At 34.4% G+C, this 17,241-nt stretch overlaps 1 protein-coding gene across 1 annotated transcript in view; it reads left to right on the top strand.

The window, feature by feature from the left end:
* FAM208B (family with sequence similarity 208, member B) overlaps window positions 1-17,241 on the top strand; it is a 67,487-nt gene that overhangs the window by 27,905 nt on the left and 22,341 nt on the right. Inside the window, exons 2-10 of the mRNA XM_008569420.1 lie at window positions 2,635-2,759; window positions 2,839-2,858; window positions 2,955-3,051; window positions 5,487-5,587; window positions 6,385-6,488; window positions 9,677-9,749; window positions 9,857-9,919; window positions 12,695-13,414; window positions 16,658-16,900. Coding sequence (XP_008567642.1) covers window positions 2,734-2,759; window positions 2,839-2,858; window positions 2,955-3,051; window positions 5,487-5,587; window positions 6,385-6,488; window positions 9,677-9,749; window positions 9,857-9,919; window positions 12,695-13,414; window positions 16,658-16,900 — 1,447 coding nt within the window. The 5' untranslated portion in view covers window positions 2,635-2,733. The remainder of the gene's footprint in view (window positions 1-2,634; window positions 2,760-2,838; window positions 2,859-2,954; window positions 3,052-5,486; window positions 5,588-6,384; window positions 6,489-9,676; window positions 9,750-9,856; window positions 9,920-12,694; window positions 13,415-16,657; window positions 16,901-17,241) is intronic.

Raw genomic sequence — 17,241 nt, 5'->3', positions numbered from 1 at the left:
TCCAAGACCATGGTATCAAGGGAAATCTGGTTATGTTGTAATTTTTAATCTAATTAAGGTAAAGCCTAGATGTGCTTTTATGAAATTTTCTTTTTAAAACTGAAGGTTATCTGCCTATGATATTTTTTTGTAGGTATTAGCTTAACATGGTTCTCGCCAAAGACCACTATCCAAATTCAGGGAAATCAAAACTATTTTTTATTTTCTTTAAAAACAAAACTATTTTGTTCATTTAATAGATCATCTATAAATTTTTTTTTTTTTAAACTTCAAAATAATTGAGTATTCACTGAAAAGTCTTCCTCTTATTCCTGTCAGAGACACTTTTTAAACCTGAAATAACAAAATAGTTGCTTATAACATGATGTGGTTACAGTTATAGAAGATGAATTTTAAAAACTATATTCATTGTCTGCTTTAAATTGTCAAAGTAAGAAATCTTTATTTTGTTTATTCTTAAGACATCCAGACCTTGTTCACAGGTTCATGTGGCATGTAGAACTGATGACCTCACAAATTTTTTAATGTCCTAAACAATGCAGTTTAAGTAAATCATACAATTAGAATTTTTACCCAAATAGTAGGAAAACTCTGATTTTACGTGTTGGTGGGCTTTTTGGGGATGTTTCTCTCGTCTTCTTTTGTCTTATTGTTTTTGTTTTAGCTTCCTTACTATCTTAGGTTCTTTGGTTATAAACCCAACACTGACTTTTTAAAAGTGACTTTTTTTTTTTTTAAGAGTGTGAACTCTTCATATTCCAGAGTTTATTCCCCAAGAGCTGGAGGGAAAGTAACATTGCTTTGAAATACAATCACTGCTTTTCCTCTCAATTTTCCTTTTCCTGCTCTGTGATAAGTACTATAGTTCTGCTGCAGAAAGTATGCCTGTCAACACAGGTAATAGGCATTTGTTTTTTACTTGAGTTAGATTGTACCTCAACCTTGCCACCCCATCAGGCTGGAGATTGCTGCTTAGTTTTTACCTATATGCTGTCAGTCCTTCTTACTTAATTTCACAAAAGCGAGGCACACCCAGGGCCATAAGATGTTTGATGGGGGAAGGTAGAGGAGATTGCCTACTGAGAAATGCTGTTTATATTCTTTTGCTCCTTAGTATTGCCTTTTGGTGGTCCTATAAATGAAGAGGCAGGACTTTAACAACAACAAAAATCTTTTTTTAAAAAAAGTAATTACATTCTTCTTATAAAAATAAAAATTGCCCATAATCCCACATCCCACTTTGGTAAATTTGGTATATATTTTGTATATTTTTATTTTTTCCATAAATATTGATGCTTTCTTAACCTAAAGGAAGAGTTTATACTGTGTACACCTATGTGCTAATTCTTTTTTAACTTAACATTATGTCGTGAACATTTTCTCATGTCTTTAAAATTATTGAGAACAACTTTTTAAATCTTTGTATGATATTTTATTACATGGTAAACTTTTTTTTTTGCTTTTTTGGGAGACATGTACTATATTGGGTAATACTGGTGACTATTCAGTGATTGGGGCCAGCCACTTACTAAACACTTCACTGTGTATTTGCTCCATCTGACTTAATGGGCCCTGGCATAACAGAAGTGCAGTTGTCCCTTGGTATCCATGGGGTATTGGTTCCATGGCCTTGCTTGGATACCGAAATCCTCAGATGCTTAAGTCCCTGATATAAAATGGCATAATATTTGCATATAACCTATGCACATTCTCTGTGTGTATACTTTATATCATCTCTGGATTACTTATAATATCTAATACAATGTGAATATTATATATATATTTGTTACATTGTATTTTATTTGTATTATTTTTTATTGCTGTATCATTATTTTTTATTGGTGTTTTGTTTGTCTGTTTTGCAAATATTTTTGATCCACAGTTGGTTGAACTCTTGGATATAGAGGGCCAACACAATCTTGGTCTATAATTTATAATTGATATTACTTCAGTTTGGAAACTCATCTTCTGAAATTTTAGATTTTGTTTGTCATCTTTTATGTTATAGTCACTCAATAGCTGTTCAATGACTAGCATAAAAGATGGTGGGTTATATAGTTTTGATTTTAAAGAAATGGTTCCCTTAAATTTGTGGTGATTCATGTATTCCTTTGATGTCGTGACAAAATCTATGGGCATTTGCCTCAGAAAGATGCCCAGATGCACAAAAAATTTTAGTACCATTTTAAGGGGATTATAGATAATTAAAACTATTGTTGGCCTTGAAATATCTAAGTTATGTTAGTGGAAACACATCTACACCCTTGTTAGGCTACATTTAAATGAATCCTAGAGTAAAGGTTATTGCTATTTGAAGACAATCTTATCAGTCTTAATATTTTTATTCTAGGGAAAAGTCAAGTTTGTGTCTGAGAATTATACCACTAACTATACTAGGCCATCTTCTGGCTATGATTGCCATATGGCTGCAGATACTAACAAGATTTCCCACAAGACAAGTCATTTCCGTGCCTTTGAACTGAGTCAGGTATAGTCACCTGTGAATAAATAATACCCAAGACAGATTTCTGAACCTAATGTGTTAAATTTCAGAGCTGGGTGGGGTTGAGATAAACTTGGTATATATGTAGTTCCATAGTGCTAACCTGATAATACATATTTTTCTTCTTTCAGTATTACCTCTATGAACTTTCGGGCAACACTCTTATTGAGCGACCCAGACAGATCTGTCCTTATGTGATTGTAGCTTTTCAGTACAAGGAATCTAAAAAGATGGCAGGACCAGCTCATAAAAGCATGTAAGTTATATTTGCATACTTTCTTTTACTGGATTTGTTTCTTTTGCTCTTATAAAAATGCTCTTTTTTTTTTTTCTAGACTTGAACTCAGTGAAAATGGTAAGAAATTATTTCATTGGTTCCTTTACTTTTTCTTTTCAAGTAAATGTTTCATTTATAAATAATTAATTTCTTTCTTACCCTCATTTCTTAAAGTTCTCACGTCTCCCTGGAAAGGGAAATTAATTATTCAAGGCTGTATGCTGTGTGATATAACTCTTTGGTCCACTTATGGTACAGTGATTCCAACACTGTAAGTATTAAATTTTGTGTCTTTTATTAATGCTTATATTAAAAGTTTTCTCTCTTTTTTTAAATTCTCATTTCAAGGTCTTGATGGGGTGGCATTGGTGTGAAATATAGCAATTGTACTTGGTTTTAGATTAGGGTATGTTTGGGTAGATGTATAGAGCACAGGAGCCATGATACGGGAGACCTAAATTCTAATTCATTCATGGGGAAATGACTTCTCAAGATATTTAATACTAGAAGTTTGGCTTTCCTTAAGAAACAAATTAGATTTGCCTGGATCACAAATAAAGCAGATTATACCTACTTAATCCTATTATTGAGTCTTTGTTAAGATTTGCAGTATGTCATTTTCTAATTTTCACATGATTTTCTTAAAAAAAAAAAATAGCTATTACATGTATTTACATTGTAATACATTATCATAATGAATGTTTTCTACTGAGGAACTGTGAACTTCCGAAATCTTTTTGTTCAACCTGTTCTTAGTTTGTACTCCAAACCACTTTTTTTCATTAAATTCAATTTTATTTACATTATTTGGGGGGGGTATATATATATAGTGTGTTGTTTCAATACATGCATATCTTGCACATGATTCACTTAGGGTAGATAGCATAGTTTTGTCCCCATTAGTTCACCCCCCACCCCCACCCCTCCCAGCCTCTGGTAATCATTATTGTATTCTCTGTCTTTTTTTTTAAACAAACACACAAGGATTCCAATGTCCTTATTGCAAAAAAAACTCTGAAAAATGTAAGCTGAAATTTGGTGAAGGACATGAGCAGATAAGTCACACACCCAAAGAAATATACATGGTTAATAAGTATCTTCTAAGATCTGGTTATAGGTGGGGGCAGGGCTGTTCCAGCCCCCATTCTCAGGATCCCCAGGGTAGAGCTGGCTCCCTGGATGGCCTGGAATTGTGGGTGGAAGCGGCAAGGGCGGGGCTAGGGCCCAGGCCCCCCCAGGCCTGCAGCTGGCTTCTCTCACTGGCCTGGATGTGCAGTGGGGGCAAGGCTAGGGCTCAAGGTCCCTGTCTGCCAGGTACCCCAAACCATTGAAAGATGAACATAATTTAATTGAAATATAAGATGAAAGCTGGTGTGCTATCAGAATTTATTTTCTTTCTGTTGGCCTTTTCAAAGAAGAGGCATAAGTATTATAACCCATAAAATAAACTAAGAATTCTGTGAATAAATAAGTGGGAGAGAAGGAAAAGTTCTTCCTCACTATTGGATGCAACTAATAAATGTAGGAAGAATGATGGAATTAGAAAAATCACCAATTGGCATACCACACAACATTTTCCAACAGCCTGCTCATTAATCACCAAGGAAAAAGTATAGATTTTTCAGTGGAAAAAACTGGCAGATACCATCTTAACTAAGTGGTTAGGTTATTCATTAATGAAATACATGTCATATGTTTCCTGATATGACACACAGAACGATACAATATCACTTTTGTCAGTGGTGTTTCTGCCAGTCTAACCAGGAGGAAACATTAGACCTACCCAGATTGAGGGTCATTCTGCAAAATGGTCTGTGTTCTTCAGAATATCAGGTCATTGAAGCTAAAGACTAAGAAAACATACCAAATTAGAAGGAACTAAAGAGACATAACTAAATGCATTCTGTCATCATGCATTTGAAGTTGTTTTCTTTTGCTGTGAAGGACCTTACTGAAAGTGTTGGCAAAATTTGGGTAAGGTATAGGTTATGTGATAGTACTATATCATTGTGAATTTCTTGATTTTGTTAATTGCTTTGTGGTTGTATAAGAAGATTTCCTTTTTAAAGGAAACAGAGAAGTATTGGGGATAAAAGGGCATCAAGTTTGCATTCTTACTCACAAAAGATTCTGGAAAAAATAGCGTGTATGGATAGAGAAAAAGAATGACAAAGCAAACATGATGTGCTGTTAACCTTTGGGGAATCTGGATGAAGAGTATAGAAGAATTCTTTGTACTATTTTTGCAACTTTTCTATAAGTTTAAAAGTATTTCAAAATAAGTTTTAGAAAAGGAACAAGTAGTCAGGAAATGATAAAAAGCTGAATTGGTTCATTCTGTGCTACTATTGCATGGTAGGCATTACAGTGTTGCTGAGTTTTCAATTCTCACATAGCATACTTTTTTTAAATTCTCAATTGCAATATACATAATTCTTTGACACATCTGGATATTTTGGTTATACCAGAAATACTTGTATTCAGAAAATGTGAACATGTTTGCAGACCATGGTCTTATACAGATCATATATTTGAAAATCTGTACTATTTATATATATGTATATTATTTAACTTGGAGTTTATCAATTCAAGCACTTTTTGTGGTTACGTTATTTTTGTTTGCATTTGTATTAGAAAACCAAAAATTATGGGGCTATAGATACTTAAATATTCATTATACTTCCTGACATTGTTTGTTTTTTGTAGACCACAGGAACTAGATTTTAAGTATGTAATAAAGGTGTCTTCTTTGAAAAAAAAACTGCCGGAAGCTGCCTTTAGAAAACAGAATTACTTGGAGCAAAAAGGTCTGTTGAAATGTAATGACACACTGCATGTCCTGAGCTTTGTTCCAGTTATTTTTCATTCTTTCAAGCACACACACACTTCTGTTTCATCTTAGTAATTCTTAAAAGGGTCTTTTGTGAAATTTCTAGAGTTGTAATGTTCTTCAGTTCCTCAGAGGCCAACTAGAAAGTGAATGGTAGTTTGATCTAAAATGACAAAGACTAGCTTTTTTTTTATTTAAAGATGACCAGTAAGGGGATCTTAACTCTTGACTTGGTGTTCTCAGCACCACGCTCTCCCAAGTGAGCTAACCGGCCATCCCTATATAGGGATCTGAACCTGTGGCCTTGTTATCAGCACCAGGTGAGCCATGGGCCGGCCCTAAGACTAGCTTTAGTATAGAATACTGAGGGAATTAAGCAAACACGTATTAAAAATAGTGTAAAACTCTCAAAGAGAACAGTTTTTATTATTTTTATTTATATAACTTTAAACTCAAAGAAAAAAAAAGTATGAGAAGGAAACTTTTTGGTCATTTAGGTTAATTCGTGGAATATTGATGTTTATTTTTATATAGTGGTAATGTCAGTATAAATGAGAGCATTGTTTTAAAATAACTATTTTAGTAACTTTTTATTAAGGAGTTGTATAACCGAGGACTTTTAAGTGATGAAGGTCTTTTTGAGTAGTACTTCTAGTTCTTTTATTTTTGTAACATATAAAATGAATAAATTGGTGAAAACAAAATAAATTGATAAAAAAACAAAATAGCATATTAAAAATAAGAAATGTTCTGTTTTTCTGATTTTCTCTACAGTCTGTTGCCAAGATTTGTGCTTCAATTTGTATAAGGTGGAACTGTCAAACAGACAAGGGGAAAAAGTAGATAAACTAACAGAATACATTAAAAATAAGCAATTGGTAAGAATCATCAATTTAAAATATATAATTAATGTTTTTTCCTTAAAATGAGAAATTGGTATCTAAGCATTAGTTGACTGTGCCTAGATTGAATTTTTAGCTTGCTAAAAGGATTTTTAGTTTTTGGTATTTATTGACATTATTAACATGTTTATTCACTACCATAGCTTCATTCCCTTTGTATCTCAGTTAACTTTTGTGTTTCACTAGTCAGTTAATACTCCTGACTGTGAGAATAAGAGGGCAATTTTTCTCAAAGCCTTTATTGTTTTTATTTTTAGATAGAAGTATCTAGATCTCTAATGCTTCTGCATTAATCAAAGGACCACTCGTGAGATACTTCTGTAAAAGTAATCTGTGTCATAATCCATAGGTTTATGAAAGTTGCTGCTTCTACTATTTCCACAGTGTAGAAAGTAAGACCCTACGGAGAAATACACACTGGTCCATTATGTAAAACAGGGTTCCTCAGTGTGAGGATAGGAACAGATGCGTGAACCAGAGTTCCATCCTGATTTTACAGAATGATTCCTAAACATCAAAAAGGAAATAGTACAACTGTTGGGCAGTAGCTAAATAAGTCTGAGTCCTTTAATAACATGATTGTCTATTCCCATAGCAGTTGGTAAAAAATCAATAAAGTAAAATAGAACACATATATTAGCTGTGCAGGTAACCTGTGTTAGTGGTAGTATATGTCAAGATACTTTGAGTTGCTTGTAACAGAAACCCTAACTGTCTTAAACAAGGAAGGGATTTAATGGGCTTACTTTTTCATTCTGGGTGATGAGGCAGGTTCACGTGCTGTCTGTTCAGGATTCTTTCTCTTTCCCCTTCGCCTTCCTCTGTGTGATAGTTCTGTCCTGAGGCTACCAGTCAGGGCACATGCTTCCTTTTAACAAGTGGGGGGTTGGGGGGACCTCTCCTCTAAACCATCACTTTGGTCTCATTAGACCGGTTTGTGTCGTCTGCATATCCCTCAGCCAGTAACTGAAAAGGGCATGGGTGACATTGATTAGTTGAGACCATTCAGAAGCCACCTTCCAGAAGTGGGTGTGAGGTCAGTTCTACCCACTCTTCAGTAGTGCTCCCAGCAGACAAGAGCTGTCTCTGCAGTTCAGAAGGGGAATGGGGGAACTGGATGCTGAGTTGGATAACCATGGAATGTCTAGTGTAGGATGGTAGTCCTTTTTTTTTCTTTCAAAGTAGCATAGTATATTTTATATTTGGAAATTAAAAGGAAGGAAGTCTGAAGATATTTTCAGAAGATGCATTGGTGAAGGGGACTGCTCGTGAGTGTTATGGTATTAATAATAGTAGAGACTTAGTGCCGGGGTTTGCTTTGAAACCTATTTATTAATGACAATTATTAATAGAAATTATATATCATGTGTAGTCCTTGCTGCTCAGTGCTCCATGCTCCTTTTCTTGTCTCATAATATTATGAATATATTTTAGCTGTCTCCCCAACTAGACATTGAGTTCCTTCAGGGCAGGTATGATGCCTTAAGCATCTTTGATACCTCTGTACCTGGTGTACAGTGGACAAGCAGTAAATGTTCCTTGAAGAAAGTGTATGTGGGGTTATGCCTAGAACACTGAACTTAACAACAGTACAGAGCAAGATCTCTTTAAAAAGGTGTTAAGAACATGTATGGGTGTATGTGTGTGCGTAGGGAAGAGGCTAAAGTAGGTATTTAAAAGATTCTCTGATTTCTCCCCACAAAGCTTAAGAACTTTATATAGCCCTTTCAATAAAGGTCTTTTCAATTAGTGTCGTAATTTGAGACACTAATAAGATAGACCACATATTTCTGTTCTATTTAGAAAACATGTTTTAGAAGATAGAAGTGCATGATTTTAACAGAAGGATGTTATTTTTCATTTATATTACAAAACTAAAATGTGGGACAATGTAGAGTCTAATTATTGTCACTTTCACTTTTTACATCAATAGAAAATGAAACAAGAATCATACCTGTTTGCAATTGAATAGATACCAAAGCTGTAGGTATATATTATATAACCAGTGGTATGTTTATTCAGTAGTTTTGTGGTGCCTACTATGTGCTAGAAGCAAGGATGTAAAATAGTCCCTAAGTCCTTAACTCCTGTAAACCAAGGAGCGTATGTGAGTATGGAGTAGACAAATATGTAAACCATAAAATGTAAAACACAGAGGGACTATAATAGAAATGTGTGGAGATTCAAAATATTGATTATTCCTATGAGTGAGATATCAGTGTCATAACTTAGTTATGATGTAATAATGAGAAAAGAAGTCTTTTATTTCATATTTTCATTGTAAATGAATAATTTCTTGATTTACCGTATTTGTAAGCTTATGTCTAATCAGCTTTGGAATAAAATGTTTTATTTTGTAAAATGGAATATGTTTAGGTTTGTTGTTTAACTGAAATATTATTGTATGAACACTGGATTTAATCTTTTGAAGTGGTGAACAATGAAAAAGAACTGTTAACTTTATGGTTTAGAATGACAGCTTTTAAACAACTTCCCCTGCTACTTGGAAGCAAAATTCCCCTACTTAATGAAAAATTAAAATTACAAATTTTCTTTTTTGAACTGAAGATTCCACTGAAGATTCTGTTAAGGGGAAAAAAGAGAGGAAAAATTTATTTTCATCTGCATTTCTTATAGCCATGGGACCTATTTATTTTATTTTCTATTTTCCGTCTTTTAGTATGCTGTAGAAAGGATTCTTTTATTGGATGGGGTCTTCCAGTCTTTCTAGTTCCAGGATTCTGTGATAATTTTCATGTAAACGTGAGCTTTAGATGTTGCTGACAGGTCTGATTCATCTTGACTTTGAAGTGGCTATGTGGGTAACCTATTGGCTATTTAGGCAGCAGTGTGAAATGTCAACTATCTTAGTGGAAAAAATGAAATAAGGCTGTTCTAGTTGATCTGCTACATAGTTGAACACTATTCTAAAAATTAACCCTTGATGTTCTAGTTATTATATTTAGCCCAAACAGGGCTAAGATGATTTGAGCTGAGGAACTTACAGTTTCTGATACTGGAGACAGCATTCCTCTGATTTCCATAAGCATTAACATTCCAAGAATTTTTTCTTTTCATGAGCTCAGATTTACTAAACAGTGTGGCAGAAGGAAGAAGACAGAGGGATTGAAGAATCTTCTTTCACTTTTTTTTTTATCTTTAAGGCAATCATCAAATGCTTGGAAAATCGGGGATTTTTCATTTTACTTACCTCATCAGCCTTAATATCAGAACCAGGTGAGGTCTACTTTTTTTGAAAAAAATTTTTTTACAGTATGTTTACTTTTGTTTTATATGATCACCAACCTAACTTTTCTTCTTCTTCTAAATCTTATTTTGTGTAGATCTTGGAGATAAGAAGATGGGTCTGTATGGCTTGCATTTATTCCACTCACTCCTGTCAACAGGTGAGGATACAGTGACTTCCGGTTTACTCAGTCTGTTGGATATTTTTCACTCCTCACCTGACTTGACCTCTCAGTAGCACATGACACTGTTAACTGTTTTTTCTCTCTTCAATAACTCTTCCACTAGCCTCCCTTCTTGACCTCCTTTGCAGGCTTATCCTTTCTCTGATCAATATCTCCAATTGTCTACTGACATTTCCACTGACATATCTTGAAAGATGCCTCACATTCAGAATGTCCAAAACTGAACACGCTATTGAACAGTAATAGCTGGGAGACACTTTGACCATGGTTTGTCCAGTAAATGTGCTCAGGGCCTTCATAGTTGCAGTTCCCTCTGCCTGGACCATTGTGCTCCTCCTTATCTAGCCCATGCTTTCTCCTGGTGATGTTGACCCCCCAAAGACAAAACTCAGCTCGTGGGGAGCAAAACTATATTACTCATACAGTACATAAACAGATATGCATTATTCCTGTGGTATTAAAATTTCAGACGACAATTAGGAAAAAAAATAGGTCTAAAAAGGCTCTTAGGGGGGATAATGAATAAAAAGGTTGAGAAACACTAATCTAGTCATTCTTATTCATATCTGACAAATTTCAGTTTCAGTATAATTTTCTTGATTCCCATCACACTCTTCCCTCAACTAGGACCCCTAAGTTTATCATCAATATACTTTAGATATTTATATACTTTTTGTATTCTGCTGTATCCTTAGTGTCCAACAATGCTAGGTACCTAAAAAATAACATTTGCTGAACAGTAAAGTGAGTCATTTCTTTATGTCATGTGAGAAAATCCTCCCCATTGTTTTATAATCACACTGTATGTGTTTAAACAAAAAGCTATACATAGTATTTATAAAGGTACAACTAGGATGGATTTTTTTTGTGTGTGTGTGTGTGTGTGCTTTTTTTTTTTTTGAGACTGGCCCCACCGCGCTCAGCCAGTGAGCGCTGGCCATGCCTATATAGGATCTGAACCCGCAGCAGGAGCGCTACCGCGCTCCCAGCGCCGCACTCTCCCAAGTGCGCCACGGGCTCAGCCCCTGGATGGAAATATTTTTAAAGTTGATTTTTAAAAATTATATTCAGTTACTCAAAGCAGAGAGCTGTACTTTCTTGGGCATCACTTCTTTGGACAAGCCAAAAAAAAAATTACCAGTGGCTGTTTGCATTTCTCAAGCATTTACTATATCAGGTGTTTTGGTGGGTGTAATTGATTTAGCAGTCCTTAAAATAGGTACTCTTATTATCCATTTCAAAGATGAGGAAACAGACTTAAACTTGCCCGATTTTGAACAACCGACTCCAGAACTGGCTTCCAACAATTAATACCATACTGCCTCCCTCTCTAAGATTTCTGATTTCATTCTTATTTTTTAATTGTAAACTACCATTCTGATAAGAACCATTACTACCTTTACCCATTTCGTGCTGAACAGCCCAGAATTTCTATTTGGATAAACACTGGAAAGTTGCGTTACACTTTTCACATCTCCCTCAGGTTCATTAAGGCATTTTTCACTGTGGTCATTCAGAGGTTCAGAGCTTTTGTTATTTGTCTTAAATTGAGTGATACTTTGCTCAGCCAACCTAAAAAGTTCTTTTTCATAGATTTTATAATAATCTAATTCAAATCACACTGGATTCTACCTTTTCAAGTTCCTTTTTGAAATAATGAAGTTTCCTGAGAAATACTACTTTATTGTGAACTGTGTCCTTTGTAGTGCATAGGACTTTTTTATGTTTTACTTTTCCTTCACTTGTTACTCTCTAAATGATGGACTGCAAAGAAAGGCATTTTTATTTTAATATGTAACCACATTTTTCTTTTTATGCTTATTCACCCTTTATTTTTCCTAATACCTGCTATAATGCTAGTATATTTAACTAGGACTAAATTGATGTTTCTTAATTCTATAGTTACTTTTCCATTTTTAGAAAATGATACAATTTTCTGTTTCCATTTACTAGGCACTGGAGATCTTTGTTATCTGTGGATTTATATTACTGATAACTCTGAAATTTTTTAGGATTTTATTGCCCTGTTCACAGGGACCTGACTTTTTCTTTCTTTTTTTTTTTTTCTTCTCACTATTCCCTTTAGGTTATTGATTTGCTAAAAAATTATCACTTCAAAGAGTGAGCCAGAGAGAGGAGGTAAAACACAGACTAGTCAGTTTAGTTACTTAGTTTTTTCAAATTTTTATATCATTTGATAGAAATGTTTATAAAATTAGCGACAGTTGTTCCAGTGAGATTTGGGAATTATTTAGGGCTTTTAGTTCTTTTTAGTTCAGTTGATTTGCATTCTATTAAAAAGAATTTGAAGTGACTTATATGAGGTACAGAAAAAGTACGAAAGCAAATCTGCCAGCTCTTAAGGCCAGTGCTGCTACTGTGGTGGACTGTTGAGCTCATTGAGAGCTGCTTGTCAGGTGAGATGGAGCTGGAGGCAGGGTTTATCTTATTCATTCTAACCTAGCAATTGCATGTCAGGTGATTCTTTTTCAATCCAGAGAGAGAGAGAGAGAGAGAGAGAGAGAGAGAGAGAGTGTGTGTGTGTGTGTGTGTGTGTGTGTAATTTCAAATACATGAGATTTATATTCATTATATAAGTCTTCTATTAATCGCCATTTAGGTTATCATTTGAAACACTAACATATTTAACCATCCCATAATTTTGAAATATAAAGCATTTTTTCCCCTGTGTTATATTTAAAAAAAAAAAAAACTAAAGGTTTTTAATATGTGTGTTTATATATATTTTAGGGGTAGAAGTTTTGAAAATTGAAGATGATATTTCATTGAAGGTGATACCTATTTTACCTGCCCTGAATTGTGCCCTGCTAGAAGCAAAGAAATCACCACCTGAAGAAGAAATCCGTCTAAACACACTAGTAAAGCGTAATTTCCAAGAACTCTACAAGGTAGAAAGAAGCCCTTCATTGAATGCTACTCCTCAGGATGGAATTAAAGAGGCTGCATTCTTGGAGAAACTGTCCAATGGTTTTGACTTGGTTCCTCCAGCTGTAAAGTTCCCTTTAGAGTCTTTAGCTCAGTTGAGGTCTTATTTTTCAGATCCTAGTGGATACATTTTGGAAGTATCTACTACTTTGGATTTGTTAGCAGAGCATCCTCAGTCTCCTGGTGTTTCAGATGGAATTTGTGATGCTGGATTTTCATTAATTATGACTCCAGATCCTGAATTTCTCGACTCAGAGGCAGAAATAAGAAAAGAAACTGAAACAGAAAAGAATTCTGAAGAAATGTTGAAAGCAAAGAAGAGAACTGTGCTTCCATTGAGTCCAGCATCAAATCTGAGAGTGCAGCCTAAGAGAAAGGCCAGCATGCTATCCATGGTCCAGAGTAAACGGGTGAACTTGTGCCGGCCCTTTCCCAAAAGAACTGCTTCTGAATCAGACAATGTCTTGGATTCTCCAACAACTCTTAAGTTAGTTAAAGGACAGTTTCCTCAGAAAAGAAAAAGAGGTAAGCTTGACTTATGTGGATTATTATAATAATAACTGTTGTATTTGAACCCTGTTCCTGTCTTGATCCATGTGGTCTGCAGCTTGGCAGCATCAGGTAGAAGTTTGTTAGAAACGTCACCATCTCTATCCAGGCAACTTATATGTGTGCTAAAGCTTGAGAAGCACTGATCTAAATAACAGCTGGAAACCAAAAGATAGGAAAAAATAAGATCTCTCAGAAGACTATAAGATGGTTATCTAGTTTCTGTGCCATCCTGTGACAAATAGGGGTAGCAGGAGGAGTATCTTCTAAAATCAGGTATACCAATAGCAGCAAAAAGTGATAGCTAATAGCCTGAACACCTGTAAAGAGGGAGAAAATGCCTCCAAAAGAAAGCGGTTTGGAGCAAGGTTTCTAATACTTTGTGTGTATCAGTTTTTTAAATGATCACTTGTATTCTACAACAGACCTAGAAACATATATATTATAAAAGTTCCACAAGTTTTTGTTGGTTTGTTTTGTTTTTGTTTCTGTTTTGTTTTGGTTTTTGACAGTTTGGCCAGTATGGGGATCTGAACCTTTGACCTTGGTGTTATTAATACCATACTCCAACCAACCAAGCTAACCAGCCAGCCCCTATTATAACTAATATATTACTTTCTATCTGTATAATTGTCATTACATGTTTTTTTTTCTTGGTTGTTGGCCAGTGTGGGGATCCAAGCCCATGACTTTGGTGTTATCAGTCACAAGTGGTTTTGATGCCCCTGAAAATTGAGTCTAGAACCACTTATTTATTGTATTGGTAAGTGCACTTTAGTGAACAGTGCACAGCAAATCATATGATTTTGGCTTAGAGTCATCTCAAATTGTTTGGTGTATTTTCTCTAAAAGAGTAGAGAACCCTATGATTTGTGACCCCCTTAGAGAAGGGATCAGCACAGTATGGCTGAGGAGTCAGTCATTCCTACATTGTCTCTGGCTGCTTTAATGCTACACTGGCTGAGTTGAACCCTTGGCGATAGAGACCATGTGGCTATCAAAGCTGAAAATACGTACTCTCTGGTCCTTTACAGAAAAAGTTTGCCAACCCCATCTGTAATATTTTGAATTTGAAAATGTTAGTGCCTAAAGAAGAAACCTCTGGGATATGCTCATCCCCAGGATTCTAAATAATTAAGATTTTTATAGTGTGGTTTAATAAATAGTTAATAATAGTTAATAGTTGTATGGTTTGAGAAATGGTGTGGGTATGTGTGTATTTAGGAGGGTGGTGAAAAGTATGGCAGCATAAAACAGTGGATCAGACTATACAACAGTGTGTAAATATATTCCTGGCCAGCCATACAGAGTTTTTGTTCTGTGTGAACCAATTTACTTTAAGGTATTAAATAAATTAGCTGTAATTCAACATGCATTGACATAGTTTCTCAAATGTTTCTAATTATATACACTATAAGAAATATATTTAGAATTATCATCCAGTACCCACAATTTCATACATGACTGAAACAAAAATTTCAAAAAACATTTACTCTGTGTGTTATCAGTCTGATCATTTCTATTCTGTTCTGTTTCATTTAAGAAAGAATTCTGGTTGTAACACATTGGATTTATTTTACAACCTGCCAGTGGATATTACATGCAGTTTGAGAAACACGGCATTGAGTGATACATATAAAATATATTTAGAATTATCATCCAGTACCCACAATTTCATACATGACTGAAACAAAAATTTCAAAAAACATTTACTCTGTGTGTTATCAGTCTGATCATTTCTATTCTGTTCTGTTTCATTTAAGAAAGAATTCTGGTTGTAACACATTGGATTTATTTTACAACCTGCCAGTGGATATTACATGCAGTTTGAGAAACACGGCATTGAGTGATACATATAAACAGAATAATCCCTGTGGGATCACCTGTTTCATTTTCCTTTTTTTTTTTTTTTTTTCCTCCCAGGACCTGGGTTTGTGAGAGATCTTCCCTTCCTGTTTATGCAAATGTTAGAAAGTTTCCCCTCTAGGTCTTGGTTGTCTAACCTTATTTTCTTTTTCTTTTTAATTTAGTCTTAACTGTTTTCCTGCTTGATTTATATTTTGCCTTTCCCTATGCTGAGAAAACGTAACTGGAGAGGAATGAGAACTCTTTTTCTTAAAACACCAATATATTGCTTCATTACCTATAATAGTTTAATAGGGGGGGAAATAATTAGACCCAAGTAAATGTGCAACATTAAGAGATTCTGAAAGCTTTTTTGTACATCACTCCTTTATCTAACCCTCAAAAGAATAAAATGGGTCTTTTTTTCCCCCTGTGTTTTACTGACAATCATCACAGTTTTGTAAAGTGTTTAATGTCATGTTTAGTGTTTTCAGTGAGAAGTAGTGTTTTCTGTGTAATGTAATTTTAAAGTATTTGCCAACATTCATATGTGTGATCATTTTATATGCTGTCTTTGGGCTAAATTTTTTGGTTGGAGCCACTGAAATTATGAAAAGTCAGTGGGGAAAAAAGTTTTCAAAGGGAGCATTTATTAACATTTTTTTTAATTTTTAAAAGATTGAAATGTAGTTGAGTTTCTTTCTCCCTACCTAGATCCACCCTTCACTGTTTTCTTCCATGTGAGAAGCAAAGCAGAGCATTTTGTAAGAGAGATGATTTTTTTGTAAGATAGTAGATTTGTAGGAAATAAAACCAGGTGTAAACTTTCCTCAGTCTTCCCTGTCTTTTAAAAGATAATTTTCCAGATGGTATTAAAACTTAGATGTTTACAAGTAGTAAAATAAAATATATAATATGGCTCTTAATAAATATACAGTGTCTTCTATACAATGTGATGATAGTTTTCATCACATCACATTTGGCAGGTGTGTTACTTTTTACTCAGAATTATTACTCTCCAGGGGCTGGGAACTAGCTTATTCAGCCTTACCGGCCACATGAGGCAGGAAAGATTATGAAGATTTTTTAAAAATTAAGTTGTGCCTTGTTTTTATAAAGGTTACTACTTTGTTATTTTTATTCTTCACCTGATAGGGAGGATATAGACAGACACTTTACAAATTTATATTTTTACATTTATGCAAGAACTTTTAACTCTGTTTAAAAAAATCTTTTAATGAAATACCTACAACTTTATAGTTTACTTCTGATTATAAAGGTATCCCCCCCAAAACAAAAGAAATAAAGGGAAAAGCTATGCTGATAAGCATCTGGGCCCCTATCCCTTAAAAAACTGTGTCTTTTCTACATAAGGTGCGGAAGTGCTGACTGCACAGTTTGTACAGAAAACCAAATTGGATAGGAAAAAACAAGAAGCTCCTATTTCTAAAGATGTTCCGGTGGCAACGAATGCTAAAAGGGCAAGGAAACAAGAGAAATCTCCAGTCAAAACTGTTCGAAGGGCTAAGCCACCTGTGAAGAAATCTCCACAAAAACAGAGGGTAAATATAGTAAGAGGCAATCAGAATCCCAGAATCAGAAAGCAGCCACAACCTGGTAAGAAACACTCTTCCTGTAAATTTAAACATGGCAATACAGATCTAACTGAGATTACAAAATAATATATTGAAATAATATGAGCAGTTGAAATTTACCAACAATTCTTTCTGTAATCCTTAGTTCAGACACTAATAAGAATAAGTAACTTTGTTTTCTCTTGTAAATAGATAAGGTGCAAAGATTCAAATCTTTACAAAAGAGACCCTACTTTTTAATATGTTTAGAGTCTAAACATGAGTTGTCTACAAGAGTTATAGTATAAATCACCTTATTATGACTAAATGCACAAGCAAGTAGTATCTTTTTTTTTTTTTTTTTTTTTTTTTAAAAATGACCGG

Source organism: Galeopterus variegatus, unplaced genomic scaffold (genome assembly GCF_000696425.1).
Source record: "Galeopterus variegatus unplaced genomic scaffold, G_variegatus-3.0.2 Scaffold493, whole genome shotgun sequence".
Taxonomy (NCBI): domain Eukaryota; kingdom Metazoa; phylum Chordata; class Mammalia; order Dermoptera; family Cynocephalidae; genus Galeopterus; species Galeopterus variegatus.
Note: the sequence above shows the minus strand (reverse complement) of the source record. Positions and strands in the feature narration are given on the sequence as shown.